The sequence below is a fragment of the Carcharodon carcharias genome, chromosome 7 (assembly GCF_017639515.1).
Source record: "Carcharodon carcharias isolate sCarCar2 chromosome 7, sCarCar2.pri, whole genome shotgun sequence".
NCBI lineage: Eukaryota > Metazoa > Chordata > Chondrichthyes > Lamniformes > Lamnidae > Carcharodon > Carcharodon carcharias.
Genome location: NC_054473.1, coordinates 166,883,435 through 166,908,688, shown reverse-complemented (window position 1 = coordinate 166,908,688; position 25,254 = coordinate 166,883,435). Strand labels below are relative to the sequence as shown.

The 25,254-nt window shown below is 42.7% G+C and overlaps 1 protein-coding gene across 1 annotated transcript in view; it reads right to left on the bottom strand.

Moving 5' to 3' along the window:
- Nucleotides 1-1,638, bottom strand: part of LOC121280361 (17-beta-hydroxysteroid dehydrogenase type 2-like) — a 41,456-nt gene extending 39,818 nt beyond the window's left edge. The window contains exon 1 of the mRNA XM_041192279.1: nucleotides 1,296-1,638. Within this exon, the coding sequence (XP_041048213.1) occupies nucleotides 1,296-1,593 (298 nt within the window). The 5' untranslated portion in view covers nucleotides 1,594-1,638. The remainder of the gene's footprint in view (nucleotides 1-1,295) is intronic.
- Nucleotides 1,639-25,254: the final 23,616 nt, after the last annotated feature.

Genomic DNA, 25,254 nt, shown 5'->3' with positions numbered 1-25,254 from the left:
GGTCAAATTCTGATAGCCTTTCTGTGCTGTACCCATTTAACTGTGCTCTGTGTCTTCCTAAGTTTAGTGTTAAAGTATGTTGTAAATTGAAAATAAATACGTTATTTTTAAGCCTGTAAAAAATTTTTATGTGTTGGCACTTTATTTACTCTGGGGTCATTATGGGTGGGTCAAAGCCATATAAATCCAGCATACAGTTTACAGTTGTTAGTCCTGGGTGACATAATGTCTGCAAGGGGCAGGTAAAAAAATGTAACTGCTAGATTATGAGGCAAAATCCACTCATGGGAACTGAAACTGCTGAAAGGTAAAACCTTGCTTTAAAATTATTGTTTTGCAACTGACTCGACTTGCATGCATAAACCTGAACATTTCATATAAATTAAGATTGTTTTCTGCTACTGCAAACGAATATATGAGTCATATCATATCTAACAAGCACCATATATACACCAATAGCATGCAAAGGTACACAGTTTCTCTTAATTAGAAACAGTATCAATGGTTAATTGATATTGTTGTGTATTATCGATTATTATAATCATACTCAACTGCGAACCATTATCACCGCGTTCACTTATTGTACGGCTCACTATACATGGGGGGGAGAAACTAAATTTAGAAAAAAAAACACTAGAGAATAAGAAAGTCACAGGAGATCAATAAAATAATTAGAAGCTGAAGCAAAGGACCCCTTGGAACAGAAAAGAGGCTGGGTGGAACCATCATTTCAGGGGAATGGGCGACTTCAAAACAATACTGGAAATTTGATAGGGAATGGCCTTTCCCTCCTCCCAGAGAACGAACTTTGTAACGAAACAAATAAAACAATAAGCGTATTTTGGAAAACGAATGAAATAATTAAAACACGAACAAATATGGGGAGGAGGACGAGAAGAGGGGGAAGGGCAATAAAGTAAACGAAAAATGAGAGCAAGAATGCACAAGTAACACCGGCATCAAGGGATCCGGAGCTCCGAAACAACCTGAAGTGTCTTCAGCACTTTCCCTTAGTTTTGACATGTGTGGAGCCCTGGTTTACAATGTGCAAACTTCGTGGGAACGATATCAAAGAGAAAATTAAATTCTGTTGTAACGGCGGGATGGGTATTTTTAAAAGCTCACAAGCTGGTCGAGCTGGGGAGGTCCTTTTGTTCTGGAATTACATTTACCGTTTCCTCTCGCCGAATGAAAACGAAAAGGACTGGAGTGAGTGAGAGAGAAAGAGCGGGTTTTTAAAAGAGAGAGAGAGAGAAAGCAAAACGGTGTGCGTGCAGCTGTGCCGGCGGGTTTACCTGTGATTAGGATGGCCTTTTCCTGGACGGGTAGGAGCCCGGTGCTTGGCAGCGTGCAGTAGCTGAGCAGACAGGCCACCGCGAAGAGGCTGAGGCCGGAGTAGCCGGGCAGAGCCACGAAGCAGACGGACTCTCCGATGAAGAGCAGCAGCAGGATGAAGGCGGACCGCGCTCCCATCTGCAGCTCGTGCTTCAGCAGCTGGCGGGCGACCGCGCCGCCGAACATAACCGTGGCCATGCTGTAGAGGAGCGAGAAGAAGAGCACCTCATTGTGTTGCTGATCGCTCGGCTGGTCCATGCGCTTGCCTTGCCTCGCCTCTCCTCTCCCGAGCCGACCGCCAACACTCCGTGCAGCACAAGGGGACTCCACCTACCGCTGCTCTCGCTCCCTCGGTAACACCTCTTCCCACCGCCCGCCACACTCACTTCTCAAACTTCAGCAGCAAGGCGATGGGCACAGGAGACACACACACACACTCTCTCTCCAAACAGTGAACACGCCCAATACCTCCCACTGGACGCTATGGGAGACAAACATGCAGCTATTTGTTATGTCACAGTAATTTGCTCACGGTCATATCTTGACGCGCCACAAGAGAATTGGAAACTTTTTGGACACACAAGTTGGCATATTTAAAAAAAAAAACTCTGGCGTGAGCTGGGAGGGTGGGGAAACTAAAAATTCGTCTGAATTGTGGTGGTGGGGGTTATTATCTGCTCTATTCCCAATATTGTCGAAGGTTTCAGCAGAATAATATCTAACGTTTAAAGGATTAAATTATGAGAGTTTGTGTGTAGAAGGCTAAATGATGTGATGGTATCTCCGTGTTTAATCGATGTTCCTCTCGGCAGATATCCAGGACAAAGGGTTGGACCAGACCAAGGCTCTCTCGCGCCATGTGGCTGTTTCACACACAAAGTGCGGCTCTCGACAGTGTGGCCTCAGCGACAGAAGCAAAATAATCTCTCTGTCTGAAACAGCTGGAAAGTTCTTTTTAAGTTTCACAGCCGAGGTAAATACTTCTATAAATCCGAGGTTTCAGGCAATTTCTGGACATCGAAAGGTCCATACCACTCAAATATTTCCCGGTTTGACAAGTCGTTTACAAGTTTGACAACCCTTGCACCCGGGGTGGAATTTTCCCAGCCGATGGAGGTGGGATCGGGGGCTGGAAAAACAGCGGGAACGAGAGGTCTACCCCATCTTTTCAGGGGTGGGGTGGGTGGGAGTGAAGTCTGTCGAAGGGTCATGAGGACTCGAAACGTCAACTCTTTTCTTCTCCGCCGATGCTGCCAGACCTGCTGAGTTTTTCCAGGTAATTCTGTTTTTGTGTCAGAAACATCTGTTGGCTGAGATGGGTAGCCATTGAGGCACTCATAGTGACGTCCAAGAGTCATTTGTTTACATTTGCAAAGCCTCCCAACGATGCACCGATCACACGGTTGTGTCGTCAACCTGGCAACTCAGAGAAGGCGAATGCGCTTTAACGTCGGCCAGTTCCTTTTAACATCGTTTCCCGGCACCTGATGTAGGGCTGTGTGACCCGATCAGCGCCCTTTGGGAGCGGCCTCTCCGAACCCACCCTTTTGCTGCTCACCCTCTGACTTGTGGCCTTTGTTGCTCCCTGATTTTCAAAGACCTGTATCCAGAATGGAGACTCACAAGAGGCCTTTACCTCTGGCAGTGATGAGCCCTGATAACTGCATCATCTCACTTGGGGGGGGGGGGGGGGGGGCGCTATTGCTATTACAATAGTAATTTAAATAAAGTGGAATTTAATTTAAGCAAACAGTTTTATTGAATATATGAAAAAGGTTGCCTGTGTCTTGCAGCTCTCAGATGTCCGAAGATGCAGTCCAAAGATTCAGAAAGTTTGTTCATGCCTAGGCTATTACCTTAAAATTGGGCTAGGCTATTCAGGAGTGAAATTAGGAAGCACCTGCACACAGGATAGTGAAAGTCTGGAACTCTCTCCAAATGACTATGGATGCTGGTTCAATTGAAATTTTCAGGAGTGGGCTTGACAGATTTTTTAAGTAAGGGTGTCAAGGGATATGGATCAAAGGTGAGTACATTGAGTTGAGGTGCAGATCAGCCATAATCTGATTGAATAGTGGGATATGCATAAAGGGCTGACTTGTCTATTCCTGTTCTTATGTTCCTTCATACATTATCAGCAATCCACAATTGAGTACTTAAACTCAGTACCAGATTTATGTTTCCAAGGATATGCTATTTGTAGATTTTTTTTATCACTGTCTTTTAGTTGCTCCTCAAATATAGAGTAAGTGTTTCCATATGTCTGATTAATTCTAGCTGTGAATGGACAGTTAATTTGATGTGCACTTAGGAAGAAAGGTCAATGCATTTCTTGGTCCAAATAATAATTTAGCCAAATATTGTAGTCATAAGTTGGGCCAAAGTAATACATCTTTGTCAAAATTCCGCCCTCCACCCCCCACCCACCCCTTTCAAGAAGTCTGTCACACTTATTATAACAAGCTATTAAACAATAATAGCAACTTGCATTTATATTATAACTTTAGCATAGAAAACCGTCCCATTGTACTCCAGAGTGAAGAAAAGTAACTGGTGCTGAACATTTGCAGAAAGATTGGAATAAAAGATGGTTAAACAGATTATCTGAGAAAGCTTTCAAAGATGGAAAGAGAGGTAAAGTGGCACAGAGGATTGGAGAGTGAGCTGCAGTGATGAGTACCAAGGTGACTGAAGATTCTGATGGGGCAAGGAGAGGAGGGATGCATAGCAGACCAAGGCTGGAAGACCAAAGGATGCAGAAATGGCGTAAAGGTGAAAATATTGCACAGGTCAGGAGGGTAATGTTGACAAGGGCATAGATTTTAAATTTGATCCCTTGAAGGATGATGAGCCATCATAGGGCAGCAAAGACAAAGTAATAGTTGCATGCATGGAGCTCATAAACTTCTTTGTCACTAAGATTGAGACAATTGTTCAGTTGTCTCACTATATCCCCTTTCCCATGGCCAAGCGTCAGGATGGCTGAGCGGTCTAAGGCGCTGTGTTCAGGTCCCAGCCTCTTCTAGAGGCATGTGTTCGAATCAAACGCCTAACACTAATTTTCCTTCAGCAACTTCAAAACCCGAGACATCCAGCACTTGGAAAGAAAAGGGCAGCAGATGCACAAGAACACCACCAGCAGCAAGCTCCCCTCCGAGCCACAAACCACCCTGACTTGGAACTGGATCGCCGCCCCTTCACTGTCGCTGGGGCAAAACCCTGGAACCCCCTCCGTAACAGCACTGTGGGTGTACCTACACCACATGGACTGTAGCGGTTCAAGATGGCAGCTGATCGCCAGCTTCTCAAGGACAATTCCAATTACGTAATAAGTGCTAGATGAGCCATCGACGCCCACATCCCGTGAAAGAATAAAACAAAAGCTCTTGGTCACCGGAACACAGCTCATTTCACTGATCGATTTCCCTGTTGTAGCCCTGAACCCCTGTCTTTCTCATGCCCTCTCCAAGCTCATCATGTCTGTAAGATCCACCTTCTGAGCTCTTGACTCCATTCCCACTAATTTGTTGACTACCAACTTCCCTAACTAGTCTTCATGCTAACTTGTAAATGGTTCTCTTTCCTTAGATACAGTTCCCCTCTCTCTTTCAAAACTCCCATTATCACGCCTGAGCATTGATCCCTCAGTCCTTGCAAATTGCTACCCCATCTCCACTGTGACTCCAGCTGGCAAAGAAAAAATACTTTTATCTCTCAATCTTAAAAATATTTGAACAGAGCACCTAGTGCCATCTGGTATTAACAGAGAGAATCCATAGCTACTACGGTTATAGAATCTTCGGTAGTTCCATACGTTGTTTTATATAATGTTTTGTGAGATTACATAAAAGCTGCACAAATCAAATATGGAGGTAGATTTAACTACAAGAAAGAGAAAACATAATTCTATTTTTTTTAAAATTGCAATCTTTTTAATGTTATGGGCCGTGATAGTGAAATATTAATATGTTCAGAACAGAAGTTTCAGTAGCGGTTAAAACTATTAAATATAAATTTTTCATTCATGTAAAGATATTGCAGTTAGAGTTGGCTAAATTAAGAAGTTGAACATTGCTGAAAGGAGAAACATGTTGCCGAAGCTTTTCGTCTTGCACTCAAGAATGTCAAATTTCAAATAATCACAACAATTTATACTACAGGAGAAAAGAGTGCTGATTGGTTGGAAAGTTGACCCTGATTGGCCAAGACATTGCCATGGAGAAAGCAATGTGGAACTGTAGGCTGCCGAAGCTCCCAGATAACTGAAAAAAGGCGCAAGGTTTGAATATATTCCTTTTGTTTGCAGAGGACAGGTCCCTGTGTATGAATGTATGTTGCTTCCAGTAAGTGTAAATGAGCCATGCTATGAGCCAGACTCATAGGCCTGAATTTTCCAGTCCTGTTGGTATTGGGCATCATGGTAGGTGGGTTAGGGAGGGGATGGTGGGGTGGGGAGCGAGAGAAACAATATGGCGAGAAGGCTAAAAATTGATTTCACGTTGTTGTCAAACCAGTTTGCGATTTTCCGCTCCACCCATCAACCATGGCCCATGTTTCCTGCCACCTCATGTCGGGGACCTAATTTCAATACTTTAGCATCTCATTATAAGCCCTGCTTGCAGGAATCATTCCCCTACACTGGATCATCTGGGCACGCCAACATGTTTCACAACTGTACATAAGCGATGTGCACCTGGCAAACTGCACTTTGCTTGGGACTTTGAGGTTTGTTTGCTTACCTTGATTCAGGCAGCACTCGCTGGCAGTGAGTGAGATGCCAGTGAACATGTGCTGGCCTTGTGAGTGTGTGAGTTTAGAGTGATAAGATGGTTGCCTTGCCCTGGCAGCACGGATGAGATCATTCATCCACTTTCTGCACTGGATGGCCAACCTCCTGTGTGCAGCATTGGCATTGACCACCACTGCCACCCCTTCCAAGCCGGAGTGGTGAGACTGATGGGCCTGCCGTGGCCAGAGCAGGCATAGAGGACATCGCAGCAGGCCTCCACTGCATCCAGAAGGCATCCCAGGGATGCATCACTGATTTGTGAGGGGAGGCACTCTTCTTGGCTTTTGGGGCCATGTTTTCACTGCAGCAGTCCTGGGTTGCAAGCATTGAGAAGTGTGTGTGTGGCTGCAGTTTAAATATGGAGTCCTGTATGAGGAATCGATGAGGTAAAGGTGTGGCATGCAAATCAGAGGCCACCCGCCAATGAGATGGCATGTTTCCTGTGGCTGCATAATTAATGAGGCTGGAATGGGAGGAAATGGCACGAAAACCCACCAATGCTACCACACTTTATTCAAATCTGGGACAATTTTGCCGGTTATCTTAAATTGGTTGTTCGTGTAGCTATTAAAGCACTAAGGATTGTCAAGCAAGTGCTGCCCAATTGTGACACCACATCTAACAGCAGGCATTTTGCTTTGGGTTTTGCAAGCATAAGCTGTTTGAGTATGGTCTTTACTGTGCCTATTATGAACAATTAAAAGACCATGCTGTTTGATTTGATCAACCAGTTTCTGGGACATTATGACATACCTACCTGGCAATGAAATTCATACACGACATTGCACAATTATGTGGCAGACAAAACACCTTTTAGGAAGAATTAAGAAGTTGATTGCCAATTCACTGTAGTTGATATACATCAATTAAATTAGATTTATCTTTAAGTATGGCAAGAATATTCTTAGCTGAATCAAGTTCTGGTCAGCCTTTCAAATCCCAATAGCCAATCTTTCCAAAAATACTGTTCCTGTTCTGTACTAGCTGTTATAGTATGAGGACTCTGGGGTTAGCAAGTTCCACGTTTATGCTGTTTCTTTGATGTTTTCCATAGACTTTACACCAAAGTTGCAGTGGACCTTCAGGAGAATGGTGGTGGGAATTCAATATCTCATCTCAGCATTAGGAAGCAAGCTCATGCCCATGATTGTATGCCAATGTGTGTACGCATGAAATATTTGTGATTGTACACCCAAGTATACAATGGCCTCAATATTTCTATATGTATTTATTTCAGTTGTACAATTGCCTCACAAAATGAATGTTAATGTACAGTACATCCAAAGGATAGTAGTTTGATAAAATACTTGTATGAATGTATCTTGATCTGAATAAAAACAAAAAACTGTGGATGCTGGAAATCCAAAACAAAAACAGAATTACTTGGAAAAACTCAGCAGGTCTGGCAGCATCGGCGGAGAAGAAAATAGTTGATGTTTCGAGTCCTCATGACCCTTCAACAGAACTGAGTGAATATTAGGAGAGGGGTGAAATATAAGCTGGTTTAAGGTGGGGGGGAGAAGTGGTGGTGGGGGGTGGGGGACAGAACTTCTGTCTGTGACATCTTTTGATTATCTGCTCCTATTACTGCTTGCTTGTCCCTACAACCACACCCTCCCCCCACCTTAAACCAGCTTATATTTCACCCCTCTTCTAATATTCACTCAGTTCTGTTGACGGGTCATGAGGACTCGAAACGTCAACTCTTTTCTTCTCCGCCGATGCTGCCAGACCTACTAAGTTTTTCCAGGTAATTCTGTTTTTGTTTTTTGATCTGAATAATGTCATAATAAAAGATATATATGAATATGTACGATAGCTTTGGACAAACACAAATGTACTCGTATTAGAAGACTCACTCACCAAGAGTAGGAAAACAGTTTAGACCACTTGCTCCTTTTAAGACTGAAACAAAAATCAAATTTTCTAACAGTGTTTAAGAGATTTTCATTTCTCTTAGGGTTTTTCCAAGAATAATGTGCATTTAATTTTAGCTTGTATTCAGAAAATAAACTTTTAAAATGTTCCCTATATTGTATGAGTTGGTGAAGATATATTAAAAGGTATAGTTTTTCAACTTTGGTGCAAATGTTTTTCAACATTTTCTTAACTTATCAAGTGAGGTAGTGATGAGAAGCATTTTAACCAATCAATATTATCACAAACCTACCAGTTCTTTGTATAGGAATTGCAATCCATAAGACAGATAACAAGAGCTTGGTAGTTTAGAATAAAATGTCACATCAGAAGATTAAATTGATTCTTGTAACGAGTTGTTTCAGCTCTTGGGAACAGATAAAACATTGTTTAAGTTACTTGATAAGTTGACTAAACATAATGACAGTTTTCTCAATGCTATTTAAAGAGGAAGTTATTTTATATTAAAGCTTTGAATTTCAACAAATGAAGGTAATTGAGAGTCTCTTGGAGCACTGGCTGATTTGTCCTTGTACAGTATTTTATTGTACTCAATTGGACTCGCACAAATTTGGATACATTTTAGATTATTTAGTCTGCCAATTAGTTTGATTTATGATCGAAGTAAAAGTGTTCATGTAGCAGTGGCCGTGCAACATTTCTTCTCCAATAGTTTCAATCTGGTTGCTGAAGTCGTCCTAAGTTCCAATAATAGCTTCTGACAGGACCATATCAATGCTGTATGAACTCAGTTTATGTACCATTGTGCAAATGAGAAAAGAAAAAAATCTTGAATTTATATGGTACCTTTCACGTCCTCAGGATGTCCCAAAGTGCTTCACTTTTTGAAGTGCCATTACAGTTATAATGTAGGGAAACAAATTCCATAGAGTTTTATGCATGTATATTTGGACCAGCTGCTTGGCCTGCAACACTGTGACCACACAATTAAAATATTTAGTTTATTTATGTAAGACATGACATCTGGTAAGTGAGGAGCAGTGAGAAGCCATGCATCAGAGTCAAGCAGCTATTGGTCTCTCAGACTACTTATATTAATGACGTCAAGCTTTAAAATCCATCACTGTAGAGATTTTAATTAAGTATGAAAGGACTCGATACAAAATTGCAGCCTGCCAGTAATTGTCTCTGTAACAGTTTAAAATAATGATATGTAAGAAGGAGTGGCAATTTTATATAAAAGTTACATCACAGGAAAATTACTTTGGTGATTTCTAGTGACTTTACATTATTACTGAAGATACATTTTGATATCCATGATGTATTAATGGCAGTGGTGGGAGTATTCAACTTCATAGTAGTGATATCAAACTATGGAAATTGATCCAAGATCAATAGATTTCAGGTACAAAATCAGTGAATAGAGGAAGACAGAGCAAGGAAGACAGATAATAAGAAAATGAAAGGAATAGTAACACTTTAAAGTATTTTTTTGCTATGAAAGAGCAGATAATTGAGTTATTTTTGTGTAATTAAACAACATGAACTTATTCACAACATTTATACTATGATTATTTTTACATAAATATTGCAACCTCCATAATTTTCAAGTAACATGATATGATTTTTTATTTCACTAATGAGCAAAGCAACAAAAAACTGCGCTCAAGTACTTGCCTTAAGTCTCCAATTATAAGCAATAGGAAGTGCAAAATAGTAATTTGCAACTTACTGCTTTACTGCAGTTTACAGGGAATATACAGGTATTCTAGACTGGAGGTTGTTGGAATATCTGGAAATCCTATATAAATATGTAGGCGTCAAAAGGCAAGTGATTACAAACCTAAATCAAAATGAAATTAATACAGGATGTGATATGCATATCTACAGGGATCAAGTGTCTGCAGTTCCAGTAATGTTTGAAATATTCTGTTAAATTTTCTACATATGTTCATTATCCTTAAACGTAGCATCACCATTATGCATCAAACCTGCATTCAGATTTTCTGATTAAAACAGATGTTTTAAGATGATCTTCTGGCAGATGTTTGCTTAGCTGAGCATTCTTGTACAGTCCAAGAATGTACAATCTTTCAATTTTGTGTATGTAGCAAAATAACATGAATAACATGTGTTCTCTGTCAGTCAACTTAAAGGAAATTAAGCTTACTGGAGAACTATGCTTGAGTAAATGATGAGCAAAATCATTGGAAAATAGTAACATTGAAAGAGTGGCCACTGAGCACATTTTGTGTTGTAGCAACATAGGAATGGCTAGGTGAAAAATAATCAGATTCATCTGGTTCTCTTTCTACCATCCTAGTAGTTGCATGATGCACCAGTAATTAAGTTGTTGACTGATCATAGCAATTAACCTCTATCAATTAATATACAACAGACCCAGACATGACACGAGGAAAACTCCAGTAGTGAAGAGCTTTGGGAACCATAATTCCAAAGTCACCTGTACCTCCTAAGCCCCTCCTTTTCACATATCATTATTACTTAACACATGTCATGTCTTAAATTACTCACCTGTCGTATCCCAAAATGTTATTGTACCATCCACTGTTGTAAAAGAGTATCCTGAAATAATTCATGTAGGCACACTAGATGCCAAACTTCTGCCCAAGACATTCTGGTATTTTTGCAGCCATCTCACCTGTTGTATCTTCTTCATCTTTCTTGACACACCCTGAGCTGCTTCACCTGCCTTACTAAATAATAAATGACAGGTGCTGTATCAGCAGTGCCTCTTAATACCAATATGGGTGATCTTGCTTTGAGGTCTGATGAATTAGGTTTTCCAATGATTGTGGCAGATCATGTGGTTCCCGGCTCTATAGAGTATATGAAACATTATTAATGTCTTAGCACACTTTTAGTGATTTTTTAAAAACTCTATGCTCATATTTCATAGGTTACATAGAGTGTATGGAAATGGTATGAGTTATGTACACAGCACAGCAGAGTCTTGAACTTTGATATATGAGACAACTCTATATATCCAAGTTATAACTAGTGCCAACTGCACTGAATTTTACTTTTCTATATCTAAGTCTTACTTTCATACATTGAAGTAATTTGCTTCTGTCCTGCCCTCCTGGAATCTCCAGTTCCCAGTCTCCTGCTTTCTCAAGCTGCTTGAAATTTGGGATTTAATCCACCAATAAAATAGCAATTCTGAGAAAACATATTTCCTACTGGAGTCACCAAGTTCAAACCGCTAATCCCATTGGCATAGAAATATTACTGACCGTTATAACTCAGTGTGAAACTGACAGTTCTACACTCTGGCTACGAGTAAGGGAGAGCAGAGTGGACAATCATAAATATCCATAATGTTAAAATTTAACCGATTTACGATGCAATAATTCAGTTAATTATTGTTTCTATGTGTGCCCACAAATCATTCTAGTATGCTGTTAAATCCATTGTCTTTTGTTCACCACCATTCCTGCTGATTAAAGAAAGATTAATAGATTAAATGTTCTTTTCTCACTCCAGAATCGTTTATGTTCATAATTTTCTCACATACATCAATTTATCCACACAACGGTAGAAGCCACTGAATAGAGAAAACTTAAAATGTACACTTCAGAAGAAAACTTAAATGGTAAATTGTTGCTGTTGGATTGGCTGAGACATACACTGTGTTTATGGTAAGTGACTAAAAAAATACCCCATGGTCAGGATCAAGCTAAAAGCAAAATACTGCGGATACTGGAAATCTGAAACAAAAACAGAAAATGCTGGAAAAACTCAGCAGGCCTGACAGCATCTATGGAGAGAGAAACAGAGTTAACGTTTCGAGTCTGGATGACTCTTCCTCAGAACTGAAGAGAAGTGGAAATGTGATGAGATTTATACTGTTTTGGGGGGGTAGAGTAGGTGAAGTTGGATAAAAGGATAGGTGGGGACAAAGGAGAGATGGACAAAGATGTCATGAGTTAAAGGGTAAAAGGAGTGTTAATGGTAGTGGTTAGTACCAAAAAAAAGTGTTGATAGTAGCATAAAGGCAAGAAAGCAGAATGTAACTAAAGCAGAACAAGGGTAGCGTTGTGCGAAAGGACAATATGGAACAAGTAACAGGTGGCCCTTTTAGGAATGAGGTGAGGGGAGGGGGCAGTGGTGGGGTAAAAAGGATAGAAAGTGAGATGGGGGATAAAAAAAGGGGATAAAACCACATAAATAAATAAAAATAAAAATGTGGCTAAAAAATAAAAATGATTGTAAAAAACGGAGGATTAAAAAAGGGGCGAGGATAGAGAAGAGAATTCATGGTTTGAAGTTGTTGAACTCAATATTCAGTCTGGAAGGCTGTAAAGTGCCTAATCGGAAGATGAGGTGCTGTTCCTTCAGTTTGTGTTGGGCTTCACTGGAACATTGCAGCAGGCCAACGATGGACACGTGGGTATGAGAGCAGGATAGTGTGTTGAAATGGTAAGTGGCACGAAGGTCTGGGTCATGCTTGCAGACTGAGTGAAGGTATTCCACAAAGCGGTCATCCACTCTGTGTTTGGTCTCCTCAATGTAGAGACCACATTAGGAGCAGCAAATGCAATAGACCAAATTGAAGGAGGTGCAAGTGAAGCACTGCTTCACTTGAAAGGAGTATTTGGGCCCTTGGACGGTGTGGATGGAGGGGGAAGAGGGGCAGGTGTTGCACCTTCTGCAATTGCATGGGAAGGTGCCGTGGGAAGGGGATGAGGTATTGGGGGTGATGGAGGAGTAGACCAGGGTATTCTGGGGGGAATGGTCCCTACGGAATGCTGATGGGGGGTGAGGGGAAGATGTGTTTGGTGATGGCATCATGCTGAAGTTGGCAGAAATGGTGGAGGATGATCCTTTGATTATGGAGGCTGGTGGGGTGAAAAGTGAGGACAAGGGGGATCCTATCATGGTTCTGGAAGGGAGACGAAGTTGTGAGGGCAGAGGACTGAGCTGACAGAGTTTAAAGAATACAGTAGAAATTTAAATTTATCCTTATTTGCGTATAGAAGAAATAATTTCCAAGCTTGTAGATGATGCAAAGCTTGGCAATTATTAAATAGTGAGCAGGATTGTAACCAACATCCAGTAGACAGATTGATGAAATGCGCAGATACATGACAGATGAAATTTATGGCAGAGAAGTGTGAAGTGAGGAAAATGAGGGTAGGTAATATAAACTGGTACATTTTGAAGGAAGGTAGAAACAGAGAGACCCAGAGGTTCACATACACAAATCTTTTAAAACAGGAGGACAAGTTGATAACCCAAACCCACGACCACCACCATCTAGAAGGACAAGGGCTGCAGATACATGGAAACACCACCACCTGGAAGTTCTCCTCCAAGTTACTCACCATCCTGACTTGGAATGTATCACCGTTCCTTCACTGTTGCTGGGTCAAATCCTGGAACTCCCTTCCTAACAGCACTGTGGGTGTATCTACACCATGTGGACAGCAGTGGTTCAAGAAGGCAGCTCACCACCACCTTCTCAAGGGCAACTAGGGATGGGCAATAAATGCTGGCACAGCTAGCAAAGCCCACATCCCATGAATGAATAAAAAAAAAGCGAACAGGATCCTTGTTTTTATAAATAGAGACATAGAGCAGCAGAATGGTACCAGAGATGAGTAACGTCAATTATGTGGAGATGCTGGAGAAGTTGAGATTGTTTTCCTCATAGCAGAAAAAGCCAAAGGGAGATTTAATAGAGGTGTTCAAAATTATGAAGTGTTTTGGCATAGGGAAAAACTCTTTCTACTGGCATGAGCATCAGTAGCTTTGCAGATTTAAGATAATTGCCAAAAAGGTCAGAGGAGAGATTAGGATTTTCTTTTTTACAGAGTGAGTAACTCTGATCTGAAATATACTTCCTGAAGCAGATTCAAAAGTAACTTTAAAACAGGAATTGGATATACGTGAAAAATATAAATTGTTAGGGCTGTGGGGAAAGAGCATGGGAGTAGGTCTAACTGGAAAGCTCATTAAAAAATTCAGCAAAGGCATGATGGACCAAATGACTCAGTAGCACCCACTTTTTGGACATCACTGGTGTTGTTCATGGACCAAAATGTCAATGCACACGCACACCTCTCCTTTGAATTACACTGGACATCATAGGTGAGGGTGTTAGCGCAGTGCAGATAATACACACTGGAGGTATGCAGAGCAGGCAGGTCATGACATCAGTCAGTGTGCAATGCTGACTTAATGCCAACACTGAAATTTTGGAGCTCAACACTCCAGCCAGTGTCCCCATGCCCTCCTCCGCCCTTAACTTTGCACATTTGAACATGTGTTAAGCAGCAAGAAGGACTGCCTCACCATTGCTATTTCAAGAAATCATAAATTTCTTGCCAGATATTTGATTTCTTCTGGTCATTGCTGTGATCCTACAAGTTTATGATGCTTTCCATCGCTCTTTCAAGTTGCAAAATCTACAGGGAATGATGAAGCAGTTGCTGAGGAACAGTCTTCTCACAAACCAATTGCCCCCAGATATGAATGCACTAGTAGACATTCCCCCTTGGAATATAGCATGGCTGGGATAATGAGCAGAGGCCACACAGCGCAAGACAAGCTGCTAGAAGAGGAAGAAGGAAGAGAAGTATAAGAGCTCTTAGCTGGAGGCCATATCCATCCAGTGTGTTCAGGGAATAATTCTCCTTCCTCAACCTCAGTAAGGCATGAGACAACTTCAACATCCTTACTGAAATCTTCTACCTGCTGCAGCCACAATTGCAAACTCAGAGCAGGGTGAGGACATAATTGCCAGTTTCCGTGAAGGTGACCATGGCGATGAACCTTTATGGAATGGCTCCTTCCAGGCTGGCTGTGGAGATATTTACAATTCACAGTTTGCCATCCACTGTTGCATAAGGAACATCATTGAGGCTCTGTATTTAAAGAGCAAATATATTTCATTCTCTCTTACTGGCGACCAGCAGGCAGAGCAAGCACACAGCTTTGCCAGGATTTCAGGCTTCTTCATGGTTCATGGCTGCAGCGTATCACTTTGTGGGCACTGCATGCCAACTCTGCCACTTATTCAACATCCAGCTGGTGTGTGATCTTATGCAGTGAATCATGTAGCTCGATGCCCTGGACCCTGAAAGCAGTTATGATGCCTTCATTCTGTGGCAGTCTGCTGAGCCAATTGCATTATAGCCACCAAGGCAAACCAAAGCATGGCTCCTGGGAGACAATAGCTTTCTGCTGACAACGTGGCTGATGACTCCAGAATGCAACCCACACATGCATGCATCGTATGCACAGTGAAAGCCATTCTTTCACGTGCAAGACAAGTTGGCACACAATCAGAGGCCTGCTGTGCATACTTCCAGTGCATCCTCACCAGTATGGCATCCAGTGTAATTCAGAGCAGAGGTATGTGAGCAGAATAAATGCCATTATGGTCTCTGAACAGCACCTGTAATGTTCAAAAAATGGGTGGTCCTGAGCCTTCTGGTCCATCGTGCTGAATCATTGAATGAGCTTTCCTTTTAGTCCCACTCTTTTATACAGTTCTGTAAATGTTTGTTTTTCATGTGTACAATTCCTGTTTGAAGGTTACTGTTGAATCTGCTTCCACCGCCCTTTCAGCCGGTTTCAGATCAGGGTTTCTCACGTTAAAAAAAATCCTCATCTCATCTGTCATTTTTGCCAATTACCTTAAATTTGTATCCTTTAGTAACAGGTACTGATATTCTTGCCAGTGAAAACTGTTTATTCATAATTCGAACTGCTCTGTTAAATCTCCCCTTGTGTTTTTTTTCTGCTACAAGGAAAACAATCCCAATTGTCTAGTATCTCCACGTAGGGCAGGACCTTTCCCTCGGCGCATGCTTAACCTGAACAGGAGAAAAATAGTGTGCAATGACGTGGGGCAAGTGTCCTGATGTCATCGCGCACTTGCGCGATATTACGGTTGGTGGGTGTACGCGGGAGTCAGCGGCGCACCCACCTGACAATTAAGAGGGCTATTAAGCCCATTAATCAATTAATTGAAATGAATTTTTCACTGCCTGTCCAACCTTATGGTTGGTGGGCGGGCAAATAGACCAAGCGGCCATTCCAATTTTTGTGAAACCTCATCCACAGGGGGGATTAAACCAGTGATTAAGAAAAAAACTTTTAATACTCGTTAACATATCCCTACTCATGTGACAGCATCACATGAGGGGATATGTTTTCCTATTTTTCAATTGTTTATTTGTAATGTGAAAAATCTTCAGCTCCCTGAGGTGGCTCTGTGCCTTCAGGGAGCTTTCACTGAGTGCACCCACACGCATGCGCTGACTTCCACACTCCCCCTCCACCTCCCCCACCACCTCCCCAAAGGCATTGCTGAACATTTAAAATTACATTTTTGTGTAAAATTAAAGCGCATGGGATTGGGGGCAGTGTATTGAGATGGATAGAAAACTGGTCGGCAGACAGGAAACAAAGGGTAGGAATAAACGGGTCTTTTTCCAAATGGCAGGCTGTGACTAGTGGGGTACCGCAGGGATCGGTACTGGGACCCCAGCTATTCACAATATATATTAATGATTTAGATGAGGGAACTAAATGTAATATCTCAAAATTTGCAGATGAGACAAAGCTGAGTGGGAGGGTGAGCTGTGAGGAGGATACAGAGGTGCTTCAGTGTGATCTGGACAAGTTGAGTGAGTGGGCAAATGCATGGCAGATGCAGTATAATGTGGATAAATGTGAGGTTATCCACTTTGGTAGCAAAAACAGGAAGGCAGATTATTATCTGAATGGCTATAAACTGAGAGAGGGGAATGTGCAACGAGACCTGGGTGTCCTCGTACACCAGTCACTGAAGGTAAGCATGCAGGTGCAGCAGGCGGTAAAGAAGGCCTTCATAGCGAGAGGATTTGAGTAGAGGAGCAGGGATGTCTTACTGAAATCATACAGGGTCTTGGTGAGATCACACTTGGAATATTGCGTGAACTTTTTGCCTCCTTATCTGAGGAAGGATGTTCTTGCTATAGAGGGAGTGCAGCGAAGGTTTACCAGACTGATTCCTGGGATGGTGGGACTGACATATGAGGAGAGATTGAGTCGGTTAGGATTATATTTGCTGGAGTTCAGATGAATGAGGGGGATCTCATAGAAACCTATAAAATTCTAACAGGGCTAGACAGGGTAGATGCAGGAAGGATGTTCCGGATGGTGGGGGAGTCTAGAACCAGGGGTCACAGTCTGAGGATTGAGGGTAGACCATTTATGACTGAGCTGAGGAGGAATATCTTCACCCAGAGAGTGGTGAGCCTGTGGAATTCACTACCACAGAAAGTAGTTGAGGCCAAAACATTGTATGTTTTCAAGAAGGAGTTAGATATAGCTCTTGGAGCGAAAGGGATCAAAGGATATGGGGAGAAAGCGGGAGCAGGCTATTGAGTTGGATGATCAGCCACGATCATAATGAATGGTGGAGCCGGCTTGAAGGGCCGAATGGCCTACTCCTGCCCCTATTTTCTATGTTTCTACCTAATTTTCTATTTCAGTGCGCAGTTCACACTGACTGGCCGTTAATTGGCCAGCTAGCGTGAAATCATGATCAGGCCCGATCGCTGGCAGTGGTCGGTTTCATGGCCAATTCCAGGCCTGCCCTCTCCATGCGCCCAACAAGGTAAAAATCCTGCCCATAATTGAAGTCCCTCATCTTTGGTACCATTCTGCTACTTTATGGGCAGAATCTTCTGTTTGGTGTGTGGGGGTGGTCCCCGCTCGCTAACGCATAAAATGATGCTCGGTGACTTCGGGCATGCGTCCCGACGTCACCGTGTGTCATTCTGATCTTCAGTTCAGCGGATGCACACCAAAGTTGGCCGAACTGTCAGAGGCTTGTTAAGGCCATTAATCAACTAATTAAAGTACTTGTCAGGGCTTGTAAGGTCAGCCCACCCGCCTGACAGAGAGAAAATTCTCCCCTATCCTCTGGTTATAGAAACGACGATCCTTTTCAGCCTGTCCCACTATACTAAAAGATGCGAACCTCCAAGTCTTTCTGTTGCTGCCTTCCTTTAAAATGTACCATTTAGGTTATATTGCCTATCCCTCATTTTTCGTTCCAAGATGTATCACTTTACATTTCATAGCTCCAGCTGTCTCCAGCTATGTGCCAGCTTGTTTTGCGAGAGAGAAGGCAGTTAATGATTAGCATGCAATCTTTTTGGTTGATTTTACTGTCATGGTTGAATACGTGTAAGCTGTGAGATGTGGTTGTGTGGGTTCCAGTTGTGCTAAGTTTGTGAGGAAGAGGTGAAGCCTATGAATGCCAGGTACGAGTCATGACTGGTAGAGATTTTTGGTAGGTGAGTGATGTAGATGTGGTGGATTACACAGTGACTGAGGCTACTAATGCAATTGGTAGGATATAGCATTGATAGGTAAATTCACCAACCTTGACCACTTGAGAAACATCTTTGAACTTCTTGTATCACCGCATGCAGTTCCTTGGGGCTCATCTCCTGGCATTGGAACTCCACGGCTCTCTGGTCCCACTGTCTTTCGATTGTGTGTTTTTTTGACTTCCTGCTCCTTATGAATACAGGACCATCTCTCCACCTTTCCACCATCTCCATCAAGGCCTCCAGTGCAGCCCTGAAAACCTTGGAGCCTGCTGCCTGCGATGTTGCAGACATTTCTCAATATTTTCCAGGGCAGATTCACTTCCTACATGGCTCCGAGCACCTGCTGCAGCCACAGTGTACCTCCCATTTTAGAGATGCAAACTGGTTTTAAGCGGTGTTCAGAAGTTGTAATTTTGGACCTCCTGGTGTGTGCAGCCAATGAACAGAGTGGTTAACACTGGCTGCACCTAGAAATTGTTATAATAAGCAGGCAGCATGAAGTCGGCATGCTGCCAGTATTTCAATTAGCAGCTATGAGTTAACTATGCATCGTGCTTCTGCACCTGTTTTTGGATCTATCCAATTTCGCACCTTATCAACCTTCAATCATTGAAAAATGTGCACAGGAATGTCCTAGGGATTTTCACAATTGGCCCAAGCACAGACGCAAAGCCACATTAAGGGATGATTGGGGCCACAAAACTTATGGAAAAGATGAGTACTATTCTCTTGGGTGTCTGAGCTCCTACTGCTCTAGGGATTCTTGATGATAACCTGCACTAATGTCCTGCTGTATCTCTTTTCCATGCCCTCCACAGCCAAGCTGTCATCTAGCAACTTATTGCAGGCAATTAACAAATCTCATATTCTTGTTGCCGAATGAAAGATGTTTGCAAATCTTGACAAGAACACTGTCTGTACACACATTTTCAGTGAAACCAGGTTTATAATATCAAACCATGTCATGTGTGACTGCTTGTTGTGTGTTTCCACTGAGCTGCCTTTGGTGATGATGCATGATTAATGTGCTCCTAACACCAGCCTTGTACTTTAAGTGTATCTCCAGTGACAGAAATAGATTAGCTTGCTGACTGCTGTGCAGGCATATTAGCCTCACGGGACCAATGGGGCCCGCTCTTTCTGGGAAAGAGTTGGAACAAGACATTAATGCAGATTATCATCAATAATCCTTTAGGCAGTAGGAGCTCATAGACATCGGAGAGAATAGTACTCATCTAATCTTTGGGTTTTGTGGTCTTATTATGTAGCCTTGTGGTAATGCTTGCGGATGATATAGTTTGAATTCCATCCTCAGTTAACACAATTTCTTTTCAACAACAAATATCAACAAATGCAAGAAAACATGTTTCAAGAATTCAAATATTTATTTTTCTTTTCAAAATGAAAAATTAGTTTTTGTATGTGAAAAACACATATTTGATGAATTAGGAAGACCCTATAAAGGCCGAGTCTTTCCTTTTTACTTTCACTTGGACATGACTCTGACCTGGCCATATAAACTAGATGCAGCAGTCTATGGTCCTAGATAACATTGTTACTGAAATGTTCTAAACCAGCCACCAGAACTCACCAGCCCTTGATCAAAGTTATTCCAGTCCAGTTATGATACTGGCGTCCCCCCAGCAAAGTGGAAAATTTCCCACATATATCCTATCCACAAAAAGCAGAAATCAAACCTGGCCAATTGCTGCCCTATTAGCTTAACCCCAAGGTAAGTCCTGAAATAGACTTCCTGTATACTGTGTCACTCCATTGGTGCATGGGAAAAATAGCTCAGTATGTTTTCTGCCACATACGTAGGCATTGAAAGATCCTGTTCTGATGGTCTAAAAATGTTAGAATCCATCATTATCCAGGCTTATTCCAGTCACACCACTACTGTTGCGCTGGCCTCACCAAGTCACTGAATGGTGTGACAATAGATTTAATGCACCACTGAGATCAGCGAAGACTTGGCTTATGGTTTTTTTTATCAACCCCCAAGTTTACTGAAGCGAGAAGTGATAGCCCATCCCCAGTCTGGCATCTAAGGCCTTTATAGCGAGTTTAGCATCTTGAGAAGTACTGAATGTCTCTGGTATGAAGGTTTCACTGCAGATATTCTTGGAGTTGTCACATGCTCCATTATGGACTGCTGTATTGTAAAATCATCCAGAAACGTGCGCACATCTGTCTGGTAAACTCATTCACCCAGTCATCTGCAACAAACTGCTTGGCAAGCAGTAGTGCTTGATACTCACTAAGCGTCCTTCTTTTAAAAGCAGGTCTAGATGCTGAACTTCTTCAGCCAAAACAGGACACAAGCTTGTATTCAAGTTGCAAGGTTCCTCCCTTCTTTTACCACCACACACTCTTGCTCACTTCTGTGATATCACCCAATGTGCTTCACTCTGGCTTTCTGTCACATTCCTCAGGTAGAGGTATTTCTGAGCTGATGTGTCTGATCATTAGAATGTGCGATGTGAAGTTGGCATGCTTGGATATACTGAGGCCTGGCTTTGCCATCTTTGGCATACATAGAGGAAGTCAGGTTACAATGCTGTCTACCAGAGGAACCCTCACATATGGCTTTTAGTAGAAAAGATGGCATGGTAAAGGGCTCCAGTATATTCCAATAAGTGTATGAGAAAAGAGTGAGAAAGAAAGCAGCAGGTTAGCAGGACCTTGAACCAACTGCAGATATCTTATTTTCTCATCTCCAGTATTCTCTACGGTATCACTTGAAAGGATATACAGGATTATCTCCTCCCATCCTGCGCATGCTCTTTTTTGTCATGACTATCTTTCAGTCTTCTTTTTCAAAATCTCCTTCCTCATCTACTAGGAAAACTTTTCCTTCAGTTATTTGCAATCAGCCCCACGATTCTTACCATTTAATGGATGTGAATGATACATGACCTTTTCTAAATTCATGGTCTTGTCTAAATTGACTTAGAAATCAAAAACTTGTGGAGGTGCAAGGACTGGTGGGGCGGTAGTAGGGGGGTGGGGTTGCATGTGGTGGGGGCACAGATTTAAGTTTTTGGCAAGGCGGCATACGAGGAAGAACTTTTTTACACAGTGAGTGGTAATGACCTGGAACTTGCTGCCTATGAGGGTGGTGGAAGCAGAGACGATGAGTGATTTCAAAAGGGAATTAGATGAGCACTTGAGAGAAATGAACTTATTGGGTTACGGGGGTAGAGTGGAGGGAATGGGACTGAATTGATGGACAGAGAGGCGGCATGAACTTGATGGGCTGAGTGGCCTCTTTCCGTGCTGTCACTGAATCACAGAATTGTTATGGTGTAGAAGGAGGCCATTCAGCCCATCGTATCTGCAATGATTCTATCGTTAACATGAACAAATGTGCATAAACCTTGCAACCTATAGAAGGTTTCAACCAGGGAAAATTACTTTATGATTATTCTGGTGCAGGAATGAGGTTAAATAGAAGGGATCTGTATTCACTGTCAGCCTAGCTCAATGGTAGCACTATTAGTTCAGTCAGAAGTAAATTCTTGCTATTCTTTCCCAATGAGTGCAAGATGAAAGGCTTCACAGCATGTCCCTTGTAATTCTTTGCACACTCTGGCTTGTTCATTAAGTGTTGTCCAATTACAGAATCACATGTAATGTTGGACACAATGCTTAGTTTTGCAAGCATGGGCTGGTTGAGTATGGTCACTACTCTGCCTGTTGTGAACAGCCCAAGGGATGTGCTGTTTGATGCATCCACTAGTCATTGGAATAAACGACCTACATACCTATCATCACACCAGCATTGAAAATCATACACCATATTACTCATTTGTTTGGTAGGCAGAACGTCTTTTAGAATGAATTCGGGCACATCATTAAATATGGCATACATTTTGTCAATACAGTCGAGCTTGTGGAGGATGACAATTCTAGTCCCTTTGTTAAGATTACAGCTATGTATGTCTGGATCAGCCTTGAGGCCGCGCAACGCCACTAGACATTTGTATTGCATGTGAAAGTCAAACAAGGCATTGGGTGTGCCTCAATATGAATGCACTGGATCAGCTAGTGATCTAGCTGATTCCGTGATCTGGGCCCAGCTCTTGTTAACATTTTCATCAGTTACCGTGAGAAACTCATCTTCAATGGAAAGACTCCGAACCTCCTCCTTGCATATTTCCAATGCATAGATGATATATTTGCATTTTCAATCTGCAGCTACATGTAAGAATTTCCTTCACATACCTTAATGGGCTCCATCCATTGCTCAAATTTACCTTTGAAATGAAGCAGCTTAATGAGCTCCCTTTCCTCAACGTGCCATTTGAGAATTCTGCTAATCAGTTCTTTTTTTGTTATTCATTCACAGGATGTGGGCTTTGTGGGCTGGGCCAGCACTTATTGCCCTTGAGAAAGTGGTGGAGGACTGCCTTCTTGAACTGCTGCAGTTCATGTGGTGTAGGTACACCTACAGTGCTGTTAGGAAGGGAGTGCCAGGATTTTGACCCGGCGACAGTGAAGGAACGGCAATATATTTCCAAGTTAAGGATGGTGATTGACTTGGAGGGGAACTTCCAGGTGGTGGTGTTCCTATCTGCTGCCCTTATCCTTCTAGATGATAGTGGTTGTGGGTTTGGAAAGTGCTGTCAAAGGAGCCTTGGTGAATTCCTGCAGTGCATCTTATAGGTAGTATACACTGCTGCTACTATGTGTCGGTGGTGGACAGAGTGAATGTTTGTGGTTGCGGTGCCAATGAAGCGTGCTGCTTTGTCTTGGATGGTGTCAAATTTCTTGAGTGTTGTGGGAGCTGCACTCATCCAGGCAAGCAGAGAGTATTCCATCACACTCCTGACTTGTGCCTAGTAGATGGTAGACAGGCTTTGGGGAGTCAGGTGAGTTACTCGTCACATGATTCCTAGCCTCTGACCTGCTCTTGTAGCCACAATATTTATATGGCTAGTCCAATTCAGTTTCTGGTTAGTGGTAACCCCCAGATTGATAGTGGAGAATTCAGTGATGGTAATGCCATTGAACATCAAGGGGGCGGGCGATAATTGAATTCTCTCTTGTCAGAGATGGTCATTGCCTGACACTTGTGTGGTGTGAATGTTATTTACCACTTGTCAGCCCAAGCCTGGATATTGTCCAGGTCTTCCTGCAATTGGACATGGGCAGCTTCACTACTGTCTACCACAAGCCGACTTTCACTGATCAACATACATGTTGGGATTCCTAAAGTTATGTGTTATATAAAAGATTGACGTTATTCGCAACCTTGTAAATAGGGCCCAAGCCATTTGCTCACAGTACAAACTTGATGCTGAAGTAGGGTAAAAGTCATCTTGTGGGATAATGGGTACCCTGATCAGATCATTGTTCCATGTACATCACACATCATCATGAATGGGCCTACGGCTGCTACTTTCAGTCCTGAAAAGTGCACAGTCCACCTCAAATTACCCTGGAAGGGTAAGGTGTCTCAGAAAATTGAGCAACAGGTGAAGCTAGCCATTTCATGCTGGTCTGCAGCAGCAATACGAGTGGTATTCTCCACTAACAGGATGCTGCCATCGAGCCAAAAAAATGTTCTGCCAATCACACAACTGAGTAATGTGGTGTAGGAATTTCAGTGCTGGCGTGAGGCCAGGTATGTAGGCCGTACGTCCTAATGATTGGTTGATTGTATCAAACAGCACATCCCTCCAGTTATTCGCAACAGGCAGAGTTTTGACCAGACTCAACCAGCCTGCGCTTACAAAATTCAGGGCAACTGCAACTGAACAACAGTAACTTAACAATCCAGAGTGTGCTAAGAATTACATTAACAACCAATTTAAGATTATCAGTCAGGCTTGCAACGTGGTTCACTTATGCTTACTTGAAGCTACATATATTCATATGCAGGGCCCTGTCATCGACAAATAAAAAAATGTCCAGGCATTGCGCCTTTTTCAACTAAACAAAACAGGGGATAAAACGTTCCCTGGTGCATTCTCCATGGCAACACATCTACCAGAGTCCACTTGCCAACCAATCGGCACCCTTTTCTCATGCAATATAAATTTTTGTTCCCTTTGAAATTTGGTATTGTGATTGTGTCCTGATGAGTGCAAGATGAAAAGCTTCAGCAGTATGTCCCTTTTTTCAGCAATACTCAAGTTCAGTACTACCAAACCATTGGCAAATCATTCCAAGCTCCAAAACGCTGTATTTGGGAGGTACCCCAAAGAGACTCTGGGGACCCCCCCCCCACCAACCACCCCCCCCCCCCCCCCCCCCCCCCCCCCCCACCAACCACCACCCCCCCCCCCCCCCCCCGCCACCCACCCAAAGAAGTCCCCAGTTAAGTTACCCAGAAAACATTAGAAGAATTTAAAGCACTTCTAACTCCTGTCTAGCTATATTACTGACCCCTCCCCCCCGTCTCCCCATGGGACTAAGCCTTACAGGACTCCCCTGCCCCTCTCACAAGAACCCCTTTACTGACACCCCCTCACAAACCACCCCCCACCCACAACACCCACTCATTTACCATACAAACTTACCTTGTCCCTGGCTTCTCAAAGTGGCTGGACCTTTAAACTTACCTGCTTTATGGTAGCTAGTGCCATAAAAAAAGGGGTCATGGCTTCCTTACCTCTGATTCTCCTGGCCCCGACGTAAGGCCTTGGGAGCCTGCAGTACTGGACAGTTCTCGCCTGGTCTGAGTTAGAAGGTCGGGCGAGAAAGGAGTGGCTGGATTTTAAAGTAAGAGACTAGGAGCGGAGTGGTGATCCAACTCTGATTGCCACTCCACAGAATTCAGGGCCATTACTTATATTTGATTTGTTGTCTACAAAATGTTTAAAAGCGCACCTTCCAAGATATTCCACAGGAGGGAGCCCACCAACAAACCAATATAAATGTTTTTGG